At 45.6% G+C, this 22,951-nt stretch overlaps 1 protein-coding gene across 4 annotated transcripts in view; it reads right to left on the minus strand.

The window, feature by feature from the left end:
- LOC106608035 (protein EFR3 homolog B) overlaps positions 1–22,951 on the minus strand; it is a 74,298-nt gene that overhangs the window by 12,818 nt on the left and 38,529 nt on the right. For all 4 annotated transcript variants that reach the window (XM_014205695.2, XM_045720933.1, XM_014205693.2 and 1 more), the window contains 12 exons: positions 11,902–12,051; positions 7,427–7,561; positions 5,699–5,777; positions 5,161–5,296; positions 4,776–4,937; positions 4,462–4,573; positions 4,303–4,357; positions 3,959–4,131; positions 3,539–3,614; positions 3,223–3,384; positions 2,984–3,115; positions 2,824–2,891 (listed from right to left, as the gene is read on the minus strand). In XM_014205695.2, coding sequence (XP_014061170.1) covers positions 2,824–2,891; positions 2,984–3,115; positions 3,223–3,384; positions 3,539–3,614; positions 3,959–4,131; positions 4,303–4,357; positions 4,462–4,573; positions 4,776–4,937; positions 5,161–5,296; positions 5,699–5,777; positions 7,427–7,561; positions 11,902–12,051 — 1,440 coding nt within the window. The remainder of the gene's footprint in view (positions 1–2,823; positions 2,892–2,983; positions 3,116–3,222; positions 3,385–3,538; positions 3,615–3,958; positions 4,132–4,302; positions 4,358–4,461; positions 4,574–4,775; positions 4,938–5,160; positions 5,297–5,698; positions 5,778–7,426; positions 7,562–11,901; positions 12,052–22,951) is intronic.

Genomic DNA, 22,951 nt, shown 5'->3' on the forward strand with positions numbered 1-22,951 from the left:
GTCTCCCAGTGTCTGTTGGAAAGCAGACAACCAGGTTTTCGTCTAGGATGTTGCCTAGATGTCCACCACCATGCTTGACTAGTACTCAGTGTTGTGTTGTTTGCCCCAAACATTACACTTTGTATTCAGGAAATGAAGTCCATTTCTTTGCCACATTTTCTGCAGTTTTACTTTAGTGCCTTTTTGCAAACAGAATGCATGTTCTGGAATATATTTTTTCTTAGCTTCCTTCTTTTCACTCTGTCATTTAGGTTAGTATTGTGGAGTAACTACAATGTTGATGATCCATCCTCAGTTTTCTCCTATCACAACCATTAAACTCTAACTGTTTTAAAGTCACCATTTGCCTAAAGGTGAAATCCCTGAGCGGTTTCCTTCCTATGAGGCAACTGAGTCAGGAAGGACGCCTATATCTTCATAGAGTCTGGGTGTATTGATACACCATCCAAAGCGTAATTACTAACTTGACCATACTCAAAGGGATATTCAATGTCTGCTTTCAGATTTGCCATAACAAAAGGGGTTGAAAACTTGACTAAGAACATTTCAGTTTTAAATTTGTATTAATTTGTAAACATTTCTAAAAACATATTCCACTTTGACATTATGGGGTGTTGTGTGTATGCCAGTGATACAAAATCGCAATTTAAACCATTCAAAATTCAGGCTGTAACAAAACAAAATGTGGGAAAAGTCGTAGGGTGTGAATACTTTCTGAAGGCACTGTAGACGTAAAGAAATCACTAATCACACAAAATTAATAATAAACTTCACAAATGACTGTCAACGCAACAAATGTGAGCAAGAAAAAGGAGCTAATCGTAGACTACAGGAAAAGGAGGACCGAACACGCCCCCATTCACATTGACGGGGCTGTAGTGGAGCGGGTCGAGAGCTTCAAGTTCCTTGGTGTCCACATCACCAACAAACTATGATGGTCCAAACACACTAAGACAGTCGTGAAGAGGGCGTGACAATGCCTATTCCCCCTCAGGAGACTGAAAAGATTTGGCATGTGTCCCCAGATCCTCAAAAAGTTCTACAGTTGCACCATCGAGAGTATCCTAACCAGGTTGCATCACCGCTTGGCATCCGTAAGGTGTTACAAAGGATAGTGCGTATGGTCCAGTACGTCACTGGGTCCAAGCTTCCTGCCATCCAGGACCTTTACACTAGGCAGTGTCAGAGGAAGGCCAAAAAAAATGGTCAAAGCCTCCAGCCGCCCAAGTCATAGACTGTTCACTCTGCTACCGCAAGGCAGGTGGTACCGGAGCGCCAAGACTAGGTCCAAAAGGCTCCTTAACAGATTCAACCCCGAAGCCATAAGACTGCTGAAGAGTTAATCAAATGACTACCCAAACTATTTGCATAGATCCCCACACATTTTGTTTTTGTACACTGCAGCAACTCACTGTTTATTATCTATGCATAGTCACTTGTACCCTACCTACATGTACATATTATCTCGAGTAACCTGTACCACTGCACATTGACTCAGTACCCCCTGTTTATAGCCTCGTTATGGTTATTTTATTGTGTTACTTTTTTTAACTTTTGTTTATTTAGTAATTTTCATAACTCTTAACTATGGCTTTACAATGATGGTGAAAACTAGGGAGAAATTGTGGGTTTAAGTGGGTTAAAATCTTCCTAGAAGTTACACAGGGTGCAATATTGGGGAAACATTTCTACTTAAAATATCAAAGGGACGCAAAAGGCACTCTTAGTAGAACAAACCATACCTACATATACAAAAATATAAACACAACATGTGCTGGTTTCATGAGCTGAAATAAAAGATCCCAGAAATGTTCTATATGCAAAGAAAGCTTATTTCTCGTAGATTTTGGGCACAAATTTGTTTACATCCCTGTTATTGAGCATTTCTCCTTTGCCAAGATAATCCATCCACCTGACAGGTGTTGCATATGAAGAAGCTGATTAAAAGGCAGGATAATTACACAGGTGCACCTTGTACTGTGGACAATAAAAGGCCACTCTAAAAATGTGCAGTTTTGTCACACAACACAATGCCACAGATGTCTCAAGTTTCGAGGGAGCGTGCAATTGGCATGCGAACTGCAGAAATGTCCACCATAGCTGTTGCCAGAGAATTTCATGTTAATTTCCCTACTATAAGCCGCCTCCAATGTCATTTTAGAGAATTTGGCAGTATGTCCAACCGGCCTCACAACCGTAGACCACGTGTAACCACATAAGCTCAGACGATCCCGCAGGTGAAGAAGCCAGATGTGGCTTCTTCACCTGCGGGATCGTCTGAAACCAGCCACCCAGACAGCTGATGAAAAAGAGGACTTTTTCTGTCTGTAATAAACCCCTTTTGTGGGGAAAAACGAATTCTGATTGGCTGGGCCTTGCTCCCCAGTGGGTGGTCCTATGCCCTCCAAGGCCCACCCATGGCAGCACCCCTGCCCAGTCATATGAAATCTATAGATTAGGGCCTTATGCATTCTCTCGGATTTGTTTTACACTTTTTTGGTTACTACATGATTCCATGTGTTATTTCATAGTGTTGATGTCTTCACTATTATTCTACAATGTAGAAAATAGTAAAAATAAAGAATAACCTTTGAATGAGTAGGTGTGTCCAAATATATATATTATTACATATTTCTGCCGAGACGCGTTTTAATTGGATTGTCATTGACTCAATGACTGGAAGTCTATGGGAAAAGCTAGCATGTCATGGTGCAAACGCTATTACCAATGACTCCCCCCACTACCCTTGCTGTCAAAAAACCTAGGGGAAACACTGCTTTACCTATACCAATCTTAACAAATACCAAAGTGATGTAAACCTACTTGGGGTTTTCAATGAAGACGTCCTCAGGGAGAAGGAAGGGTACCTCCTTCTGTCTCATCTCAATCACCTAGGAGGGAGTGAGCAACACACAAGTCATTCATTAGTGGAGATCTACATCTTCACATTGCAGGCAGAGAGTGGTCTGATGCACACAGGTACCTCGTGTATGTGCTGACAGAAGGTGGGGACGGTGGTGAGTTGACAGATGAGGTTGAGGTAGGCAGCAGAGAGGGCATGGACAGCACAGCGGTTATACACTGACAGAGACTCCTCATTGGTTTGAGCCAACTCCTACAGGAGAGAAAGAGATTACACTGATAACCTTGGTCCTGGGAGGCTTAAATGTGAGTGTGTGTGTGTGTGTGTGTGTGTGAGTGAGTATGTGCGTGTGTGTGTACCTGCAGGGCCAGGGCCAGTCTGATGAGGTCCACCACCACCTCTTCGTTGGCCAGTTCCATGCTGATGAGGGCCAGCAAGGTATAGAGTGTCTCAAAGTGCTGCGGACCACTGCTCTGCTCCTTACATGCCAAGTAGATGTGGCGGTACAACTGCTGTGCATGCTGGGAAATAGAGAAAGAGAGGAGAGTGATGCATGAGGGGGTGGCACACAGAGAGGAGAGTGAGGCAGGAGGGGTGGCACACAGATGGAGAGAGGGAGAGAGAGAGAGAGTGAGGAAGGTGGAGAGAGAGCAAGCTGGTGATAGAGAGGTTTACCTTCTTCATGAAAAGGTTGTCCTGTCGAGAGCACTTATCCACTTTCAGCTTGAGAACAGAGATATCTGATATAATGCTGTAGGAGGAGACAGGAGACTAGCATTATTATATGGACAGATACAGAGAGAGTGAAAGCATAGCGCAGTGCTTCTGTAAGGACACGTCAAGAAGACAAGATGCCTCAAAATGACAAGTGCAAGCCTGAGGAAAGAATGATAGTGAGAGAGAGAGAGAGAGAGAGAAGGGATGACTGAATCAAAGAGAGACAAAAGCCTGACAGTGAGAGTGAAAGATAAGGACAGAGGGATAGAGAGAAGGTCTGTCTGAGGGGCAGAAATAAAGACAGATTGGGGGGAAGCGAATGAGAGAAAAAGTGAAAGAGTCACACAATGAAAAGCTTGGCCTGAGGAGTGTTCTGACCTGATGCTGGAGAACTTGGGTGTGTTGTCGTGTCTGTCTATAACACTGAGGAGGATGGTGAGCACCAGCAGTCTGACCTCCGGGTCCTCCATCAGGGAGAAGGACAGCAGCGGCTCCAGGAACGAGTTGGGCAGCGCCGTCAGCATGTTGGTGGTCTGGAACCCTGTCGTCACCTGGGGGAGAGGGAGGAGAGAGCGTGGGCAGGGGAGGGACGAGGAGGATGTGGTAATGGAGGAAGAAAGATTTAAAGAAAGAGGAAGATTGATGTGGGCCAGTTGACAGAAACCTGCACATGAACACAGAGTTTGGTGACTACTGAGAAGTCTCTAATGTTAATGTCTCACCTGAACCAGTGACTTCAGCAGCATGATCTGGATCATCCTGATCCCTTCACAACCCCTTCAAATAAAAAAAACTTGTCAGGAAAGTGTGAGTGTGCACGTGAGTGTGCGCGTGTGTGTGTGTGTGTGTGTGTGTGTGTGTGTGTGTGTGTGTGTCCTCACCCTGAGCCTGCGTTGGTGAGTGCGGGGTGTACCCCTGGTACAGGAATCTTGCCCATGATGAAGAGCATGACCTCGGAGCGCTGGTATGTAGGGAGGGTGTTCGCAAACGACCCTGGAGAGATACAAACAGTTCAAATGAAAGTCAATCTTTTGGTAGTTATATATCTTGAAAACTTGACTGCTGACATGCAAAACATTTTGGGACTATATCAGCAATGGACTAATGAAACAAATACCAAAAATTGTTTTTGGGTGGAATTTTAAGGAGACTGGCTGCAAATCTAGTGTGTGTGTGGACAATCGCACACACTGACCAATGGTCCTGATGACGGCTTCCTGTAGCTGTCTCTCCTCATGGGTTTTGATGATCTTGATGCCAATGTTTCCGCTGGCGTCGTAGGAGCCGGTCAGCTCGTAGTCCACACTGAGACGCAGCTGCCTTAGCAGAGTGTTAAACACCTCCAACACAGTGGGGCCTGACACACACACACACACACACACACACACACACACACACACACACACACACACACACTTCATTAGAGAAAGAACCCCTACTTCAGTAGATAGACACTTTCAATGATAACACACCTCTCTCTGGTGGACAGATTATAATACTGAATGAAGTGTGAAGAAATGTGATCTGGACACGCAATCCAGGACAAGGTGTGTGTGTATGGCAGACCTCTTTTTACCCACCTACAGAGCCACTGGAAGCAATGGCTGCAGCCTCCAGGAGGACCTCCACTATCCCAGCACGCACTGTGGCTGAATTCTTACTGTTGGCATCCAGGTGACCTAGCAGCTGCTGGATGACCAGGTGAGAGTGCTGTGACTGAAAGAGGGGGAGAGAGGGAGAGAAAGTGAGAGGGAGCGAGAAGAAGCAAAACAGGGCAAAAGAGGGAGAGAGAGAATTAATTTCAAACCACTATTGGGTCAATATAAAAACCACCGTACATCAAAGCAACACAGAGAGTGGGAGTGAGAAGTAACAAGGATTTCTGTTGAATTGGGGTGAAAGTATGAGGTTGTTCTGAGAGATGGGGAAGGATACAAAAAGCACTTTAGGAAGACTGACTTTTCTGCTATTTGACCATCCCCAGGTAACAGCTGCCAGAGAGAGAGAGAGAGGGAGGGAGGGAGGGAGGGAGGGAGGGAGGGAGGGAGGGAGGGAGGGAGAGAGAGGGCGGGAGGAAGGAACGGAGAGAGTGAGGAAGAGGGAGTAGAGGTGACTCACCTGGATAGAGTACATGATGATCTTAAAGCAGCGGACTGCAAAGGTCTTCCCCTCCCACAGAGAGTGGTTATCTAAGTGCCTGGAGTGAGAGAACGAGCGTGAGAGACAGAGGAGACAGAAAGAGTAAACGTGAAAGTTACAAAGTACAGACAGGAGAAAGACAGACAGAGAGAGAGAGAACTGGCTGATGACGGAACATTCCCCACAGAACCATGCTGCATCTTAGTCACAATGTGACAGCGATACACAGCACTAGTCCACTAATACACAGCACTAGTCCACAGCACTAGTCCACCAATACACAGCACTAGTCCACAGCACTAGTCCACTAATACACAGCACTTGTCCACAGCACTAGTCCACCAATACACAGCACTAGTCCACCAATACACAGCACTAGTCCACTAATACACAGCACTAGTCCACAGCACTAGTCCACCAATACACAGCACTAGTCCACAGCACTAGTCCACTAATACACAGCACTAGTCCACAGCACTAGTCCACCAATACACAGCACTAGTCCACCAATACACAGCACTAGTCCACTAATACACAGCACTAGTCCACTAATACACAGCACTAGTCCACAGCACTAGTCCACCAATACACAGCACTAGTCCACAGCACTAGTCCACTAATACACAGCACTAGTCCACAGCCCTAGTCCACCAATACACAGCACTAGTCCACCAATACACAGCACTAGTCCACTAATACACAGCACTAGTCCACTAATACACAGCACTAGTCCACAGCACTAGTCCACCAATACACAGCACTAGTCCACCAATACACAGCACTAGTCCACAGCACTAGTCCACCAATACACAGAACTAGTCCTACAACGCCCAGCGCTAGTCCACCAACGCCCAGCGCTAGTCCACCAACGGGCCAGCACTAGTCCACCAACGGGCCAGCACTAGTCCACCAACGCCCAGCGCTAGTCCACCAACGGCCAGCACTAGTCCACTAACGCGCAGCACTAGTCCACTAATACCCTGCACTAGTCCACTAAGTCACAACACCAGTCCACAGCACTAGTGCACTAATCCGCAGCACTAGTCCACCAACGCGCAGCTCTAGTCCACAGCTCTAGTCCACAGCTCTAGTGCACTAATCCGCAGCACTAGTCCACCAACGGCCCAGCGCTAGTCCACCAACGGCCCAGCGCTAGTCCACCAACGGCCCAGCGCTAGTCCACCAACGGCCCAGCGCTAGTCCACCAACGGCCCAGCGCTAGTCCACCAACGGCCCAGCGCTAGTCCACCAACGGCGCAGCGCTAGTCCACCAACGGCCAGCGCTAGTCCACCAACGGCCAGCGCTAGTCCACCAACGGCCAGCGCTAGTCCACCAACGGCCAGCGCTAGTCCACCAACGGCCAGCGCTAGTCCACCAACGGCCAGCACTAGTCCACCAACGGCCAGCACTAGTCCACCAACGGCCAGCACTAGTCCACCAACGTGCAGCACTAGTCCACAGCTCTAGTCCACAACTCTAGTGCACTAATCCGCAGCACTAGTCCACCAACGCGCAGCACTAGTCCACAAGTCCACAGCACTAGTCTACAGCCCTAGTCCACCGCCCTAGTCCACAGCACTAGTCCACAAGTCCACAGCACTAGTCTACAGCCCTAGTCCACTAGTCCACCGCCCTAGTCCACCGCCCTAGTCCACAGCCCTAGTCCACAGCCCTAGTCTCCTAAAACAGAGGGGACCAGGTCTTACATGAGTACTGGTGTGACAGCGTTCTTGATGTTGCCGTAGGCGGCCCGTCCCAGCAGCTCTCTGAAACAGCGCTCCGTCAGCTCTGCCGGACTCTCCTTCTCTTTCTCCGACGCCTGCAGGGGAGAGGGGGAGCGGCTGGAGAGACCGAGAGAGAGGAAGGGAGGGTGAAAGGAAGAAGGTGAGAGAGAGACCGAGATGAAGAAGGTAGAAAGAATGACGGAGAGAGGGAGAGAGAGGAGGCAGGGAGAGGAATAAGAGAGGAGCAGAAATATATTTGAGTCAACGAAAACACGTTCACACGCTTTCGACACATAAAAATCACACAAACAAGGGTGTTGTGTCTTTGCTGGCGTATAGCTGCCTGAGGCACTTTTCCCTCTCTGTTGCTGTTTGTAATGAGGACAGAGTGTTTGTGGTGACTGCACTTGAAGTGGTGAGTGTGTACGTGTGCGCGTGTGTGTACACGTGAATGTGAAAGAGCGAGAGTGTGTGTGAGCATAACGTGTTAATGTGCTTGTGTGCATGTGCAACAGTATGTTTGTATAATTTGCATTGAAGCCCTCTTCTCCCTCCTCTCTCTCTCTCTCTCTCTCGGGCCCAGGCTTTCCTTTTTCTTATACATAGTTAAAGCGTTCTCCTCAGCTGAGCGGAACTCTTCTCTGTTCTACTCTCTACCACGCCTGGCATCGGGTGGTCCTCCAATAACATCATTTATTAACCACACACGCCTTTCTTCTCGCCCCCCCACCACCAGCTCCACTGAAGAAGAGGTCATGGGACTTCCCGTCTCTGTAGAACTCCCTCATTAGCAGCCATGCTCTTACTGTAAACGCCCCAGAAAATATTAAATATCAAACATACACTTGGAAATGATTCAAAACCAAATCTGCCACAACACATGGATAGCAGCATTTCCATCTATTCAATATGTGGGTAATGCTGTATGAAGGTAGAGAAAAGAAAATGATATGTTCCCCATTAATGAACCGATGGATACACCAAGAGAAGGTACACAGCAGATTGGTATCAGCGACCTTTCAATAAGCCTAGCATTTCCTTAACAACAAGTTAAAAACAATCAGTGAGTGACGAGATAAATGTCTCTAATTATGTCCTCACGTTTACCTGTATTTATTTAGTCATTCTGCAAGTCTGCTGAGAGGACAATCTCTTTCTTGTGGGAGACCTATTTTCCAGCCTTACAATAAATGAAGATTTCTAGTTTGAATGTTCTTTGAATTACATGATCAAAGGAAGACATAACCACATTGTAGAAGTGAATTAGCTAGTGTGCTAGCCCCTGCAGCCCTACTAGAGCTGGCCGATAAGGACAAAAAAAGATATCACGATAAACTGACAGAATTTTTACGATACTGATAAATTGAACGATAAATGTATAACATGAAATGTGCACCGGTAGCTTTTTTTATATTACCCTTAAAACTACTACTACTGGCTACTTTGAATGATGTGCTTTCAATTGTCCTGTTAGCAATAGTCCATATGAGCAGACTTCTTTCCTTTCTAACGTCACAGTCCTCTAATAAAGGCTACACAGACGACGCAATCGCTAGTGCGCTCCAAACTGCTCTTTCCTACCGGGACAAAAGGAACACCTACATGCTCAGCGTTCAACACCATAGTGCCCTCCAAGCTCATCACTAAGCTAAGGACCCTGGGATTAAACACCTCCCTCTGCAACTGGTTACTGGACTTCCTGACTGGCCGCCCCCAGGTGGTGAGGGTAGGCAACAACACATCCGCCACGCTGACCCTCAACATGGGAGCCCCTCAGGGGTGCGTGCTTAGCCTGTACTCCCTGTTCACCCACGACTGCGTGGCCGCACACAACTCCAACACCATCATTAAGTTTGCTGATGACGCGACGGTGGTTGGCCTGATCACAGACGAAACAGCCTACAGGGAGGAGGTCAGTGACCTGGCATTGTGGTGCCATGACAACAACCTCTCCCTCAACATCAGCAAGACAAAAGAGCTGATGGTGGACTACAGAAACTGGAGGGCCGAGCACGCCCCCCTTCACATCCACAGAGCTGTAGTGGAGACGGTCGAGAGCTTCATGTTCCTCGGTGTCCACATCACTAAAGACCTATCATGGTGCAAACACACCAACAAAGTCGTGAAGAGAGCACGACAACGCCTCAGGAGGCGGAGAAGGTTCGGCATGCGTCCTCAGATCCTCATAAAGTTCTACAGCTGCACCATTGAGAGCATCTTGACTGGCTGCATCAACGCTTGGTACGGCAACTGCTCGGCATTCGACCACAAGGCGCTACAGAGGGTAGTGCGTACGGCCCAGTACATCACTGGGACCGAGCACCCTGCCATCCAGGACCTCTACACCAGGCTGTGCCAGAGAAAGGCCCTAAAATGGTAAAAGACTCCAGCCACCCAAGTCACAGTCTGTTCTCTCTGCTAGCACCAGAAGCCATGAGACTGCTAAATGGCTACAGGGACTTTCTGCTTTTCACCCCCTACCTACATGGACAATCAATCAATCAATCACCTAACCAAACCTACATATTATCTCAATCAATCACCCCAACTACCTCGTACCCCAGTACACCCGTTCAGTACCGGTACTCCTTGTATATAGCCTCGTTATTGTGTTACTATTTTCTTTTGATCTATTTGTAAAAAAAATATATATATATTTAACTGCATTGCTGGGAAAGGGCTCACAAGTAAGTCTACAGTTGTTGTATTCAGTGCATGTGACAAATACAATTCAATTGTATTTATCATGATGATCAATATCAGTAAAATGCCTGCGATAAACAGTCGGTTCTGTCGGTATTGATAATTTTTGGTTTATAGTCCAAGCTCTAAGACCTATTGCTGTTGTCTGTGGCCAGTAATAATAGTTATTAGCCAGTATCATAGTCCCAGTACTGCTGTTGTTGTCTGTGGCCAGAAATAATAGTTATTAGCCAGTATCATAGTCCCAGTACTGCTGTTGTTGTCTGTGGCCAGTAATAATAGTTATTAGCCAGTATCATAGTCCCAGTACTGCTGTTGTTGTCTGTGGCCAGTAATAATAGTTATTAGCCAGTATCATAGTCCCAGTACTGCTGTTGTTGTCTGTGGCCAGTAATAATAGTTATTAGCCAGTATCATAGTCCCAGTACTGCTGTTGTTGTTGTCTGTGGCCAGTGATAATATGGAGAGTTCAGCAGGAGAGCTATAGGAGGACACAGCAGGACCAGACAGGGGACTGACTGATCTACTGAGTCCTAAGGAACAGAAGGAGATGGCCTAGGCTCTTTGTAGGTAAACTGACCATCTTTCATTCTTTTCCCAAAAAATCTGAGGCTCTCTCTCTCTCAATTCAATTTAAGGGGCTTTATTGGCATGGGAAACATATGTTTACACTGCCAAAGCAAGTGAAATAAATAATACAATTTAACAGCAAACATTACACTCACAAAAGTTCCAAAAGAATAAAAACATTTCTAATGATGTGAAAAAAGGGAAAATAAATCAACATAAATATAGGGGTCTCTCTCTCTCTCTCTCTCTCTCTCTCTCTCTCTCTCTCTCTCTCTCTCTCTCTCTCTCTCTCTCTCTCTCTCTCTCTCTCTCTCTCTCTCTCTCTCTCTCTCTCTCTCTCTCTCTCTCTCTCTCTCTCTCTCTCTCTCTCTCTCTCTCTCTCTCTCTCTCTCTCTCTCTCTCTCTCTCTCTCTCTCTTCCACTGTCTCTCTCTCTCTCTCTCTCTCTCTCCCACTCTCTCTCTCTCTCTCTCTCTCTCATATATTTATTGGCGTCAGTGTGATTCAGTGCATGTGGAGACCTGCCAAAGACTGGATGGATGCTGTCTGGCTCTACACTACCCTCTCCACCCCCCTCTCCCAGCATCTCTGCCACATTGCCCCCTCTTTCCTCTCCAGGACTCATTTGCTCCGTCAGTATTGAAGATGTATTTAATTATTTGTCTCCATCTTTCTTAATCACTTTGAGTCAATCATTACCTACCTCTGCATTTCTCCCATCTTTTCTTCCGCCATTCCTCTCCCTCCCCATCTCTTCATCCCTCCATCTCTCCCCCCTCCCACGTTCACTCTGTTTGTCCTTGGATGCAGTGCTGAAGACATGGCCTTAAGGTTAACTGGACTGTCAGTGACATCAATCACAGATGAGTGGATAACAGCTGGCTGGCAGTGTCAACACAAACACCACCTGACCTGGACTAGCACGCATGCGCAACCACCCACCCACAGCTACAATGACCCCTCCACAGCAACTCCACCCTCTAGTCCTTGTAGGCCTGGACTTTCAAACCTCTCGTTCACAACATGGATGGGCTATTTCAACATAGACATATGTCTTCCTGTCAGCCTGTCACTTCTCTACAACCTCTCAAGGACCTCTTCGTAGTTTTGTAATATAATGAACTACCAAGGAAACTGTTACTAATGACCCGGCCTCTGACAGCTAGGCTCTTGATAACACCTTACCTCTCAGTGCCCTCTCCACTCTGCAGGTTGAAGAGCAGTGAGGGGACGATCTTGTCCATGTGCTGGGGGTCCCAGATGTTAGACTGTAGGTCATCATTCACCGTCTTCCTCACAACCCCCTGCAGACCATTTATCCCAGCCATACGGATCCTATAGAGAAGAGAAAGGGGACAAATTAATGAATCAACCAACCAAGTAGTCAGTCTTGATATTAATCGAGGATCATTTAATCTTAAAATCACTCTCCCCATCAGGAAGATTTGTAACAAAGTAATCAAGTATAAGACAGTACAGGTACATAGATCAATATCTACAACAAGGCTGATCCCATTTAGTCGACTGGTCGATTGTTCGGTCGATATGCAGTTGGTCAACCGACATTCCTTTAGTCAAGCAGTTTTTCATGGCACAGGAGACACAGGTCTGATTCACTCCCTCCTCAGTGGACTAATCCATTGAGGAAGTCACGGGGATGACATGGTCCAAGAAGAAGAGGAGTTTACCGTTCTCATTGTCGGAGTGGACACGTTGTTTGCAGAGCTCAGAACCTATGCTACACTTGTGAGAAACAAGATTAGGATTATTTCATTCCATTTATGAGTTTTGTCAATTTATTCATTGTCCTTTGTTTGGAGCGCTCCTGTCAATGTTGAGTACATTTACATTTTAGTCATTTAGAAGGCGCTCTTATCCAGAGCGACTGACAATAGTGAGTGCACACATTTTTTTTTTGTGGTACTTTTTCATACCGTAACAACCTGATTACACATATAGAAGTATGCCTAGGCAACATGGCCTGTGCACAAATGTAAGTATATACATTTGCCCATTTGGGGATGTCTGATAGTATTTCTGATTGTCTTAACTCACCACCACTAAATCAGTTGTGGAGCTTCTCAAAGTAATTTTTTCTTCACCTCAATTAGCAAGTAAACAAACTGTTTTGAGAATGGCAATAGTTCCTCTAGAGCTGACCCCATTTAGTCGACTGGTCGAATGTTTGGTTGATCGGCTGAGATCTCTTTAGTCAGTCGAGCAGTAGCAAAAAATTATTATAATAATCATCACGGTGTACAAGAAACCTGTCTGATTCGTGCATGTCTGAGTGGACTGATCCATTGTTGAGGCTGTGGGGATAGCACAGTCCATCAGTCTAAGAAACCATGGGTGGGCCTGGGAGGGCACAGGCCCACCCACTTGAGAACCAGGTCCACCCACTGGGTAGCAGGCCCAGCCATTCAGAATTCGTTTTTACCCACAAAAGGGCTTCATTACAGAGAAAAATAATACTCAGTTTCATCAGCTGTCCAGGTGATTGGTCTCAGATCATCCCGCAGGTGAAGAAGCTGGATGTGGAGGTCCTGGGCTGGTTTGGTTACACATGGTCTGCGGTTGTGAGGCCGGTTGGACATACTGCCAAATTCTTGGCTTAAGGTAGAGAAATTAACATTAAATTCTCTAGCAACAGCTCTGGTGGACATTCCTGTAGTCAGCATGCCTGTAGTTAGCATGCCAATTGCACGCTCCCTCAAAATGTAGGCATCTGTGGCATTGTGTTGTGACAAAACTGCACATTTAAGAGTGGTCTTTTATTGTCCCCAGCACAAGGGGCACCTGTGTAATAATAATGCTATTCAGCTTCTTGATACCCCACCCTGTTCAGGTGGATGGATTATCTTGGCAAAGGACAAATGCTCACTAACAGGGATGTAAACAAATAGGGATGTAAACAAATTTGTGAAAAAAACTTGAGAGAAATAAGCTTTTTGTGAGCATGGAAAATGTATGCAATCTTTTATTTCAGCTCATGAAACACGGGCTCAACACTTTACATGTTGCATTTTTATTTTTGTTTTGTATACATACATTACAAACATAACACAAAAGCAGTCAAAAGTTTGGACACATCTACTCATTCAAAGGTTTTTCTTAATTTTGACTATTTTCTACATTGTAGAATAATAGTGAAGACATAAAAACTATGAAACAACATATACAGAATCATGTGGAAACCAAAAAGTGTTAGACAAATCAAAATATATTTGAAATTCTTCGAAGTAGCCACCCTTTGCCTTGATGACAGCGTTGCACACATGGCATTCTCTCAACCAGCTTCACCTGGAATGCTTTTCCAAAAGTCTTGAAGGAGTTCCCACATATTCTGAGCACTTATAGGCTGCTTTTCCTTCACTTTGCAGCCCAACTCATCCCAAACATTCTCAATTAGCTTAAGATCAGGTGATCGTGGAAGACAGGTCATCTGACGCAGCACTTCATCACTCTCCTTCTTGGTCAAATAGCCCATACACAGCCTGGAGGTGTGTTTGTCATTGTCCTGTTGAAAACAAATGATAGTGGGACTAAGAACAAAGCAGATGGGATGGCGTATCGCTGCAGAATGCTGTTCTAGCCATGCTGGTTAAGTGTGCCTTCTAAATAAATCACAGACAGTGTCACCAGCAAAGCACCCCCACACCATCACACCTCCTCCTCCATGCTTCATGGTGGGAACCACACATGCGGAGATCATCCGTTTACCTACTCTGCGTCTCACAAAGACACGACGGTTGGAACAAAACATCTCAAATTTGGACTCCAAAGGACAGATTTCGACCGGTCTAATATCCATTGCTCGTGTTTCTTTGCCCAAGCAAGTGTCTTCTTATTGCTGTCCTTTACTAATGGTTTCTTTGCAGCAATTCGACCATGAAGGCCTGATTCATGCAGTCTCTTCTGAACAGTTGAAGTTGTGATGTGTCTGTTACTTGAACTCTGTAAAGCATTTATTTGGACTGCAATTTCTGAGGCTGGTAACTATAATTAACTTATCCTCTGCAGAAGAGGTAACTCTGGGTCTTCCTTTCCTGTGGTGGTCATCATGAAAGCCAGTTTCATCATAGCGCTTGACGGTTTTTGCAACTGCACTTGAAGAAATGTTCAAAGTTCTTGAAATGTTCCAGATTGACTGACCTTCATGTCTTTAAGTAATATTGGACTGTCGTTTCTCTTTGCTTATTTGAGCTGTTCTTGCCATATGGATTGGTAATTTACCAAATAGGGCTATTGTCTGTATACCACCCCTAACTTGTCACAACACAACTGAATGTCAAACGTGTTAAGGAAAGAAATTCCACAAATTAGCTATTAACAAGGCGCACCTGTTAATTGAAATGCATTACAGGTGACTACCTCATGAACCTGGTTGATTCCAAGATGGCGTAGCAGTCGGACGTGTGTTTTTGTCTTGTCCCTTCCTGTCCCTTGTAAGCATCGTTTAACTTGTTTTTTCCATATATATATGTGTATACACTATATATATATACACTGCTCAAAAAAATAAAGGTAACACTTAAACAACACATCCCAGATCTGAATGAAATAAATAATCTTATTAAATACTTTTTTCTTTACATAGTTGAATGTGCTGACAACAAAATCACACAAAAATAATCAGTGGAAATCCAATTTATCAACCCATGGAGGTCTGGATTTGGAGTCACACTCAAAATTAAAGTGGAAAACCACACTACAGGCTGATCCAACTTTGATGTAATGTCCTTAAAACAAGTCAAAATGAGGCTCAGTAGTGTGTGTATGACCTCCCTACAACGCCTGGGCATGCTCCTGATGAGGTGGCGGATGGTCTCCTGAGGGATCTCCTCCCAGACCTGGACTAAAGCATCCGCCAACTCCTGGACAGTCTGTGGTGCAACGTGGCGTTGGTGGATGGAGCGAGACATGATGTCCCAGATGTGCTCAATTGGATTCAGGTCTGGGGAATGGGCGGGCCAGTCCATAGCATCAATGCCTTCCTCTTGCAGGAACTGCTGACACACTCCAGCCACATGAGGTCTAGCATTGTCTTGCATTAGGAGGAACCCAGGGCCAACCGCACCAGCATATGGTCTCACAAGGGGTCTGAGGATCTCATCTCGGTACCTAATGGCAGTCAGGCTACCTCTGGCGAGCACATGGAGGGCTGTGCGGCCCCCCAAAGAAATGCCACCACACACCATGACTGACCCACCGCCAAACCGGTCATGCTGGAGGATGTTGCAGGCAGCAGAACGTTCTCCACGGCGTCTCCAGACTCTGTCACGTGCTCAGTGTGAACCTGCTTTCATCTGTGAAGAGCACAGGGAGCCAGTGGCGAATTTGCCAATCTTGGTGTTCTCTGGCAAATGCCAAACGTCCTGCACGGTGTTGGGCTGTAAGCACAACCCCCACCTGTGGACGTCGGGCCCTCATACCACCCTCATGGAGTCTGTTTCTGACCGTTTGAGCAGACACATGCACATTTGTGGCCTGCTGGAGGTCATTTTGCAGGGCTCTGGCAGTGCTTCTCCTGCTCCTCCTTGCACAAAGGCGGAGGTAGCGGTCCTGCTGCTGGGTTGTTGCCCTCCTACGGCCTCCTCCACGTCTCCTGATGTACTGGCCTGTCTCCTGGTAGCGCCTCCATGCTCTGGACACTACGCTGACAGACACAGCAAACCTTCTTGCCACAGCTCGCATTGATGTGCCATCCTGGACGAGCTGCACTACCTGAGCCACTTGTGTGGGTTGTAGACTCCGTCTCATGCTACCACTAGAGTGAAAGCACCGCCAGCATTCAAAAGTGACCAAAACATCAGCCAGGAAGCATAGGAACTGAGAAGTGGGCTGTGGTCCCCACCTGCAGAACCACTCCTTTATTGGGGGTGTCTTGCTAATTGCCTATAATTTCCACCTGCTGTCTATTCCATTTGCACAACAGCATGTGAAATTTATTGTCAATCAGTGTTGCTTCCTAAGTGGACAGTTTGATTTCACAGAAGTGTGATTGACTTGGAGTTACATTGTGATGTTTAAGTGTTCCCTTCATTTTTTTTAGCAGTATATATATATATATATATATATATATATATATATATATATATATATATATATATATATATATATATATATATATATATATATATATTTAATATCACTTTCTATCTACGGACTGAATATACTCTCCTGCAACCCGCCTCACCCAATGTGGTACGGATCTGCTATTTTTATACTAAAGAAATCATCAACTCATCAAAAGCTAACTGGCTACTAGTTAGCCAAGGCCCACTAGCCATCTAAAGCACATCGGACTGTTAGCTTAAGAGGCCCATCGGACAAACTCTTTGGCCACCATATGGAGCCCTGCTGATCCGTCGTCTGAACCGTCGCCTGAACCGGAACCCCAACAGAAGCTAGCCAGCTAACTAGCTAGTAGTCAGTTAGCCACTGCTAGCGGTCATCAGCCACCTCTAGCACGGACAACTCTTGCCAGTCTGCACAGCGCAACTCAAATCAGAGCAAATCAGACTTTTTTTTCTCCATATCTCCAGATTCATACCGCAAGCTCTCAAAATTGTTTTACTTCACCTGGATCACCGCAGCGAGCTAGCTGCTATTCAAGTGGCCACTCCTGGCTAACGTCACTGTCCCGAAGCAAGAACCAAATTGGCCTGGAGCTAGCCTTGCTAGGTCCATCTCCCGGCTAGCCAAAGAGGTCCATCAGCCACTACTTGGGCTACAATACCTCTTTTTGCCAACTGGCTTGGACCCCCGCCGACTCATCACGACTGGACCACCGTCATGATTCGCCCAATAGGGTTTTTCTCAACTGGCTCCGCCGTCACTTCGTCCCCTGAAATCCCATCCGCTAGCATGCTAGCCACGGACTGCTAGCTGTCCAGAGCACATCGGACAAATTCTTTGGCCACTATACCTATTCTGCCAATTGGCCTGGTCTACCACACGGAGCCCTGCTGATCCGTCTGCCGACGTAACAGCACGAGGGGGCCACAACAGACTTTCTTCCGTCGCGACGTCCCTCTATGGCCCTTCTGTTAGCTTGCTAAACCCGGCCCACAAGCTGCCTGAAGCCACTCACTGGACTCCTAGGAGCAGTTGGCTATGCATGCCTCTCACTAACGTCAATATGCCTTGTCCATTGCTGTTTTGGTTAGTATTTATTGCCATATTTCACTGTAGAACCTCTAGCCCTGCTCAATACGCCTTATTTAACACTTTAGTTCCACCTACCACACATAGTGACATCACCTGGTTTAAATGATATTTCTAGGGATAATAGTTATTTTATCGTCACTCTATGCACAGGTTTACCCTCACTGTATCCACATCCTACCATACCTTTGTCTGTACATTATGGCTTGAATCTATTCTACCGTGCCCAGAAATCTGCTCCTTTTACACTCTGTTCTGAACATACTAGACGACCAGTTATTTTAGCCTTTAGCCGTACCCTTATCCTACTCCTCCTCTGTTCCTCTGGTGTTGTGGAGGTTAATCCAGGCCGTGTCTGAATCCTGGCTCAGGAAGACCACCAAAACCCAGAAATGTCCATCCCTAACTATAACATTTTCCGACAAGATAGAACTGCCAAAGGGGGCGGTGTTGCAATCTACTGCAGAGATAGTACGACAGAACTCTGCAGGCTATCCAGGTCTGTAGCCGAACAATTCAAGCTTCTACTTTTAAAAATCCACCTTTCCAGAAACAAGTCTCTCACCGTTGCCGCTTGCTATAGACCACCCTCTGCCGCCAGCTGTGCCCTGGATACCATATGTGAACTGATTGCCCCCCATCTATCTTCAAAGCTCGTGCTGCTAGGTGACCTAAACTGGGACATACTTAACACCCCGGCCATCCTACAATCTAAGCTTGATGCCCTCAATCTCTCACAAATGATCAATGAACCCACCAGGTACAACCCCAAATCCGTAAACACGTGCACCCTCATAGATATCATCCTAACCAACTTGCCCTCCAAATATACCTCTGCTGTTTTCAACCAAGATCAGAGCGATCACTGCCTCATTGCCTGCATCCGTAATGGGTCGGCAGTCAAAAGACCACCCCTCATCACTGTCAAAACGCTCCCTAAAACACTTCAGCAAGCAGGCCTTCCTAATCGACCTGGCCCGGGTATCCTGGAAGGATATTGACCTCATCCCGTCAGTAGAGGATGCCTGGTCATTCTTTAAAAGTGCCTTCCTCGCCATCTTAAATAAGCATGCCCCTTTCAAAACATTTAGAACCGGGAACAGATATAGCCCTTGGTTCTCTCCAGATCTGACTGCCCTTGACCAGCACAAAAACATCCTGTGGCGTTCTGCATTAGCATCGAATAGCCCCCATGATATGCAACTTTTCAGGGAAGTTAGGAACAAATATACACAGGCAGTTAGGCAAGCTAAGGCTAGCTTTTTCAAAGCAGAAATTTGCATCCTGTAGCACAAACTCAAAAAAGTTCTGGGACACTGTAAAGTCCATGGAGAACAAGAGCACCTTCTCCCAGCTGCCCACTGCACTGAGGCTAAAAAACACTCACCACCGATAAATCCACTATAATTGAGAATTTCAATAAGCATTTTTCTACGGCTGGCCATGCTTTCCACCTGGCTACCCTACCCCGGTCAACAGCCCTGCACTCCCCACAGCAACTCGCCCAAGCCTCCCCCATTTCTCCTTCACCCAAATCCAGATAGCTGATGTTCTTAAAGAAAACCTGGACCCCTACAAATCAGCCGGGCTAGACAATCTGGACCCTCTCTTTTTAAAATTATCTGCCGAAATTGTTGCAACCCCTATTACTAGCCTGTTCAAACTCTTTCATATCGTCTGAGATTCCCAAAGATTGAAAAACTGCCGCGGTCATCCCCCTCTTCAAAGGGGGAGACACTCTTGACCCAAATTGCTACAGACTTATATCCATCCTACCCTGCCTTTCTAAGGTCTTCGAAAGCCAAGTCAACAAACAGATTACCGACCATTTCAAATCCCACCGTACCTTCTCCGCTATGCAATCTGGTTTCAGAGCTGGTCATGGGTGCACCTCAGCCACGCTCAAGGTCCTAAACGATATCATAACCGCCATCGATAAGAGACATTACTGTGCAGCCGTATTCATCGACCTGGCCAAGGCTTTCGACTCTGTCAATCACCACATTCTTATTGGCAGACTCAACAGCCTTGGTTTCTCAAATGACTGCCTCGTCTGGTTCACCAACTACTTCTCTGATAGAGTTCAGTGTGTCAAATCGGAGGGCCTGTTGTCCGGACCTCTGGCAGTCTCTATGGGGGTGCCACAGGGTTCAATTCTCGGTCCGACTCTCTTCTCTGTATACATCAATGATGTCGCTCTTGCTGCTGGTGATTCTCTGATCCACCTCTACGCAGATGACACCATTCTGTATACTTCTGGCCCTTCTTTGGACACTGTGTTAACGAACCTCCAGACAAGCTTCAATGCCAGACAACTCTCCTTCCGTGGCCTCCAACTGCTCTTAAATGCAAGTAAAACTAAATGCATGCTCTTCAACCAATCACTGCCCGCCCATCCAGCATCACTACTCTGGACGGTTCTGACTTAGGTATTTGTAGTTGTCCACATAAGTGTCAGGCTAGACTGTAAACTCTCCTTCCAGACTCACATTAAGCATCTCCAATCCAAAATTAAATCTAGAATACTAATAACATTTCCGACAACAAAAATGTGACTTGCTCATTGATTAAATATACCGAATTGGAATTATATATTCAATAAAGACACTACCGATCAACACTAGTGAAGGATGAAGGATCGCAACAAAGCATCCTTCACTCATGCTGCCAAACATACCCTCGTAAAACTGACCATCCTACCGATCCTCGACTTCGGCGATGTCATCTATAAATAGCCTCCAACACTCTACTCAACAAATTGGATGCAGTCTATCACAGTGCCATCCGTTTTGTCACCAAAGCCCCATATATCACCCACCACTGCGACCTGTACGCTCTCGTTGGCTGACCATCGCTTCATACTCGTCGCAAAACCCACTAGCTCCAGGTCATCTACAAGTCTCTGCTAGGTAAAGCCCCGCCTAATCTCAGCTCACTGGTCACCATAGCAGCACCCACCCGTAGCACACGCTCCAGCAGGTATATCTCACTGGTCACCCCCAAAGCCAATTCCTTCTTTGACCGCCTTTCCTTCCAGTTCTCTGCTGCCAATGACTGGAACAAACTGCAAAAATCACTGAAGCTGGAGACCCATATCTCCCTCACTAGCTTTAAGCACCAGCTGTCAGAGCAGCTCACAGATCACTGCACCTGTACATAGCTAAACTACCTCATCCCCATAATGTATTTATTTATCTTTCTCCTTTGCACCCCATTATCTGTACTTGCACATTCATTTACTGCACATCTACCATTCCAGTGTCTAATTGCTATATTGTAATTACTTCGCCACCATGGCCTATTTATTGCCTTACCTCCCTTAACTTACCTCATTTGCACTCACTGTATATAGATATTTCTAGTGTATGTTTGTTTTACTCCATGTGTAACTATGTTGTTGTATGTGTCGAACTGCTGTGCTTTATCTTGGCCAGGTCGCAGTTGCAAATGAGAACTTGTTCTCAACTAGCCTACCTGGTTAAATAAAGGTGAAATTAAAAATACATTTAAAAAAGCTGGTTGAGTGTGCAAAGCTGTTCAAAGCAAAGGGTGGCTACTTTGAAGAACCTAAAATATATTTGATTTGTATAACACCTTTTTGGTTACTAAATGATTGCATGTGTGTTATTTCATAATTTTGATTTCTTCACTATTATTCTACAATGTAGAAAATAGTAAAAAATAAAGAAAAATCCTGGAATGAGTAGGTGTGTCCAAACTATTGACTGGTACTGTATATCTACAGAAACTGTTTGAGTGTTTGTTTAATATCCTACTGATTCTGTGAGCTCTAAGCTGCGATTTATTTAACTGTGATTTATTTACAGGGGGGGGGTTCTCATCATATGGCATGCTTGCTGCTATTTTGGCTGCGTGGTGATAACATTATTTTATGTTCCTAGGCTACATGTATGAAGTATTCAACATATTGATTTAATTAAGGTGTATACCTATGCTAAGATCAGTATTTCTAATAAAATAGTTTTGAGTGCATCAGATAGCCAGATGTATTTATTTATTTTAGGCTTACGCCGCGTTTTAATTGCACTGTGCAATCAATATTGACCAAATAGCCTACAAGTTCTCTTTTTGGTTGACCTATTCCGATATTTTGAGGAGAAAAACGTAACAAGCAGTGGACATCTGATGCGCTGTTAGGGTTGGTTGAGCCAAACAACACAGAGCATATTGGACTGATCTTGGAGTTATTTATATGTGCCCTTATAAGGCAGACTAATGTCCCATTTGGTTGGTAGGTAGGCCTACTGTAAATTCTGGAGGATGTACCCGACCAAGGGTGGCTAGGAGCATATCGCCTTCCATTCCCATAAAGGTAAGGGTTAAAGCACCCCTGGACCATTATAATAACTTGTATCGTTTTAGAATTAATTGAGGCAGGCTGATGTAGCCCTCTTGGTGAATCTAAACAGGGCGTGCATGATGTTCCCGGGGTGCTTTTGACATTCTTCTATACCCAAAGAGGAAAGGGAATAATGCACCCCTCAGCCTTTATAAATTCTAAAAGAGAATAGGCCTATGTATGTTGCTGTTATTCCGAGCGTGAGGTCCTGTTGGTTATTCCGCTTTATTATAGACTGACTGCACTGTCACCAGAGCAGGCCTATAGTATAGTTTAAACATTTCCTGCACCGCATGAACTATAGGCCAATATTGAGGTTGCCTAACTGGGACAACACAATACTTTTCTGTTCAGCCATGTTTAGATTTTATTGTCCAACAATTTTCTAAAATGTTTCAGAGAAATATCTAGAACTGAATTTTCTACATGGCAATTTGTGGTTGTCTACGGTAAAGCCCTTGTTGAAAACGAGGGTTCACCTGGTTCAGTATTTTTAGAGAGAGTGCCATGCAGCAGCGCCCCCAACCAGAGCGAACTGGGTATCTCAAGTGATTCTCACCATTTTAACCCATCTTGAATTTTACATATTTTTTTCATCTTTGAATTACCCTAGTTTGCACCTCATTGATATTCTCAAAATACCAATAGGCCAATAAAGTTGTCAGATAAACAATTTCACAAACTGTGCTATAATACAGGCTTTAC

This window comes from Salmo salar, chromosome ssa06 (assembly GCF_905237065.1).
Source record: "Salmo salar chromosome ssa06, Ssal_v3.1, whole genome shotgun sequence".
Lineage (NCBI taxonomy): Eukaryota > Metazoa > Chordata > Actinopteri > Salmoniformes > Salmonidae > Salmo > Salmo salar.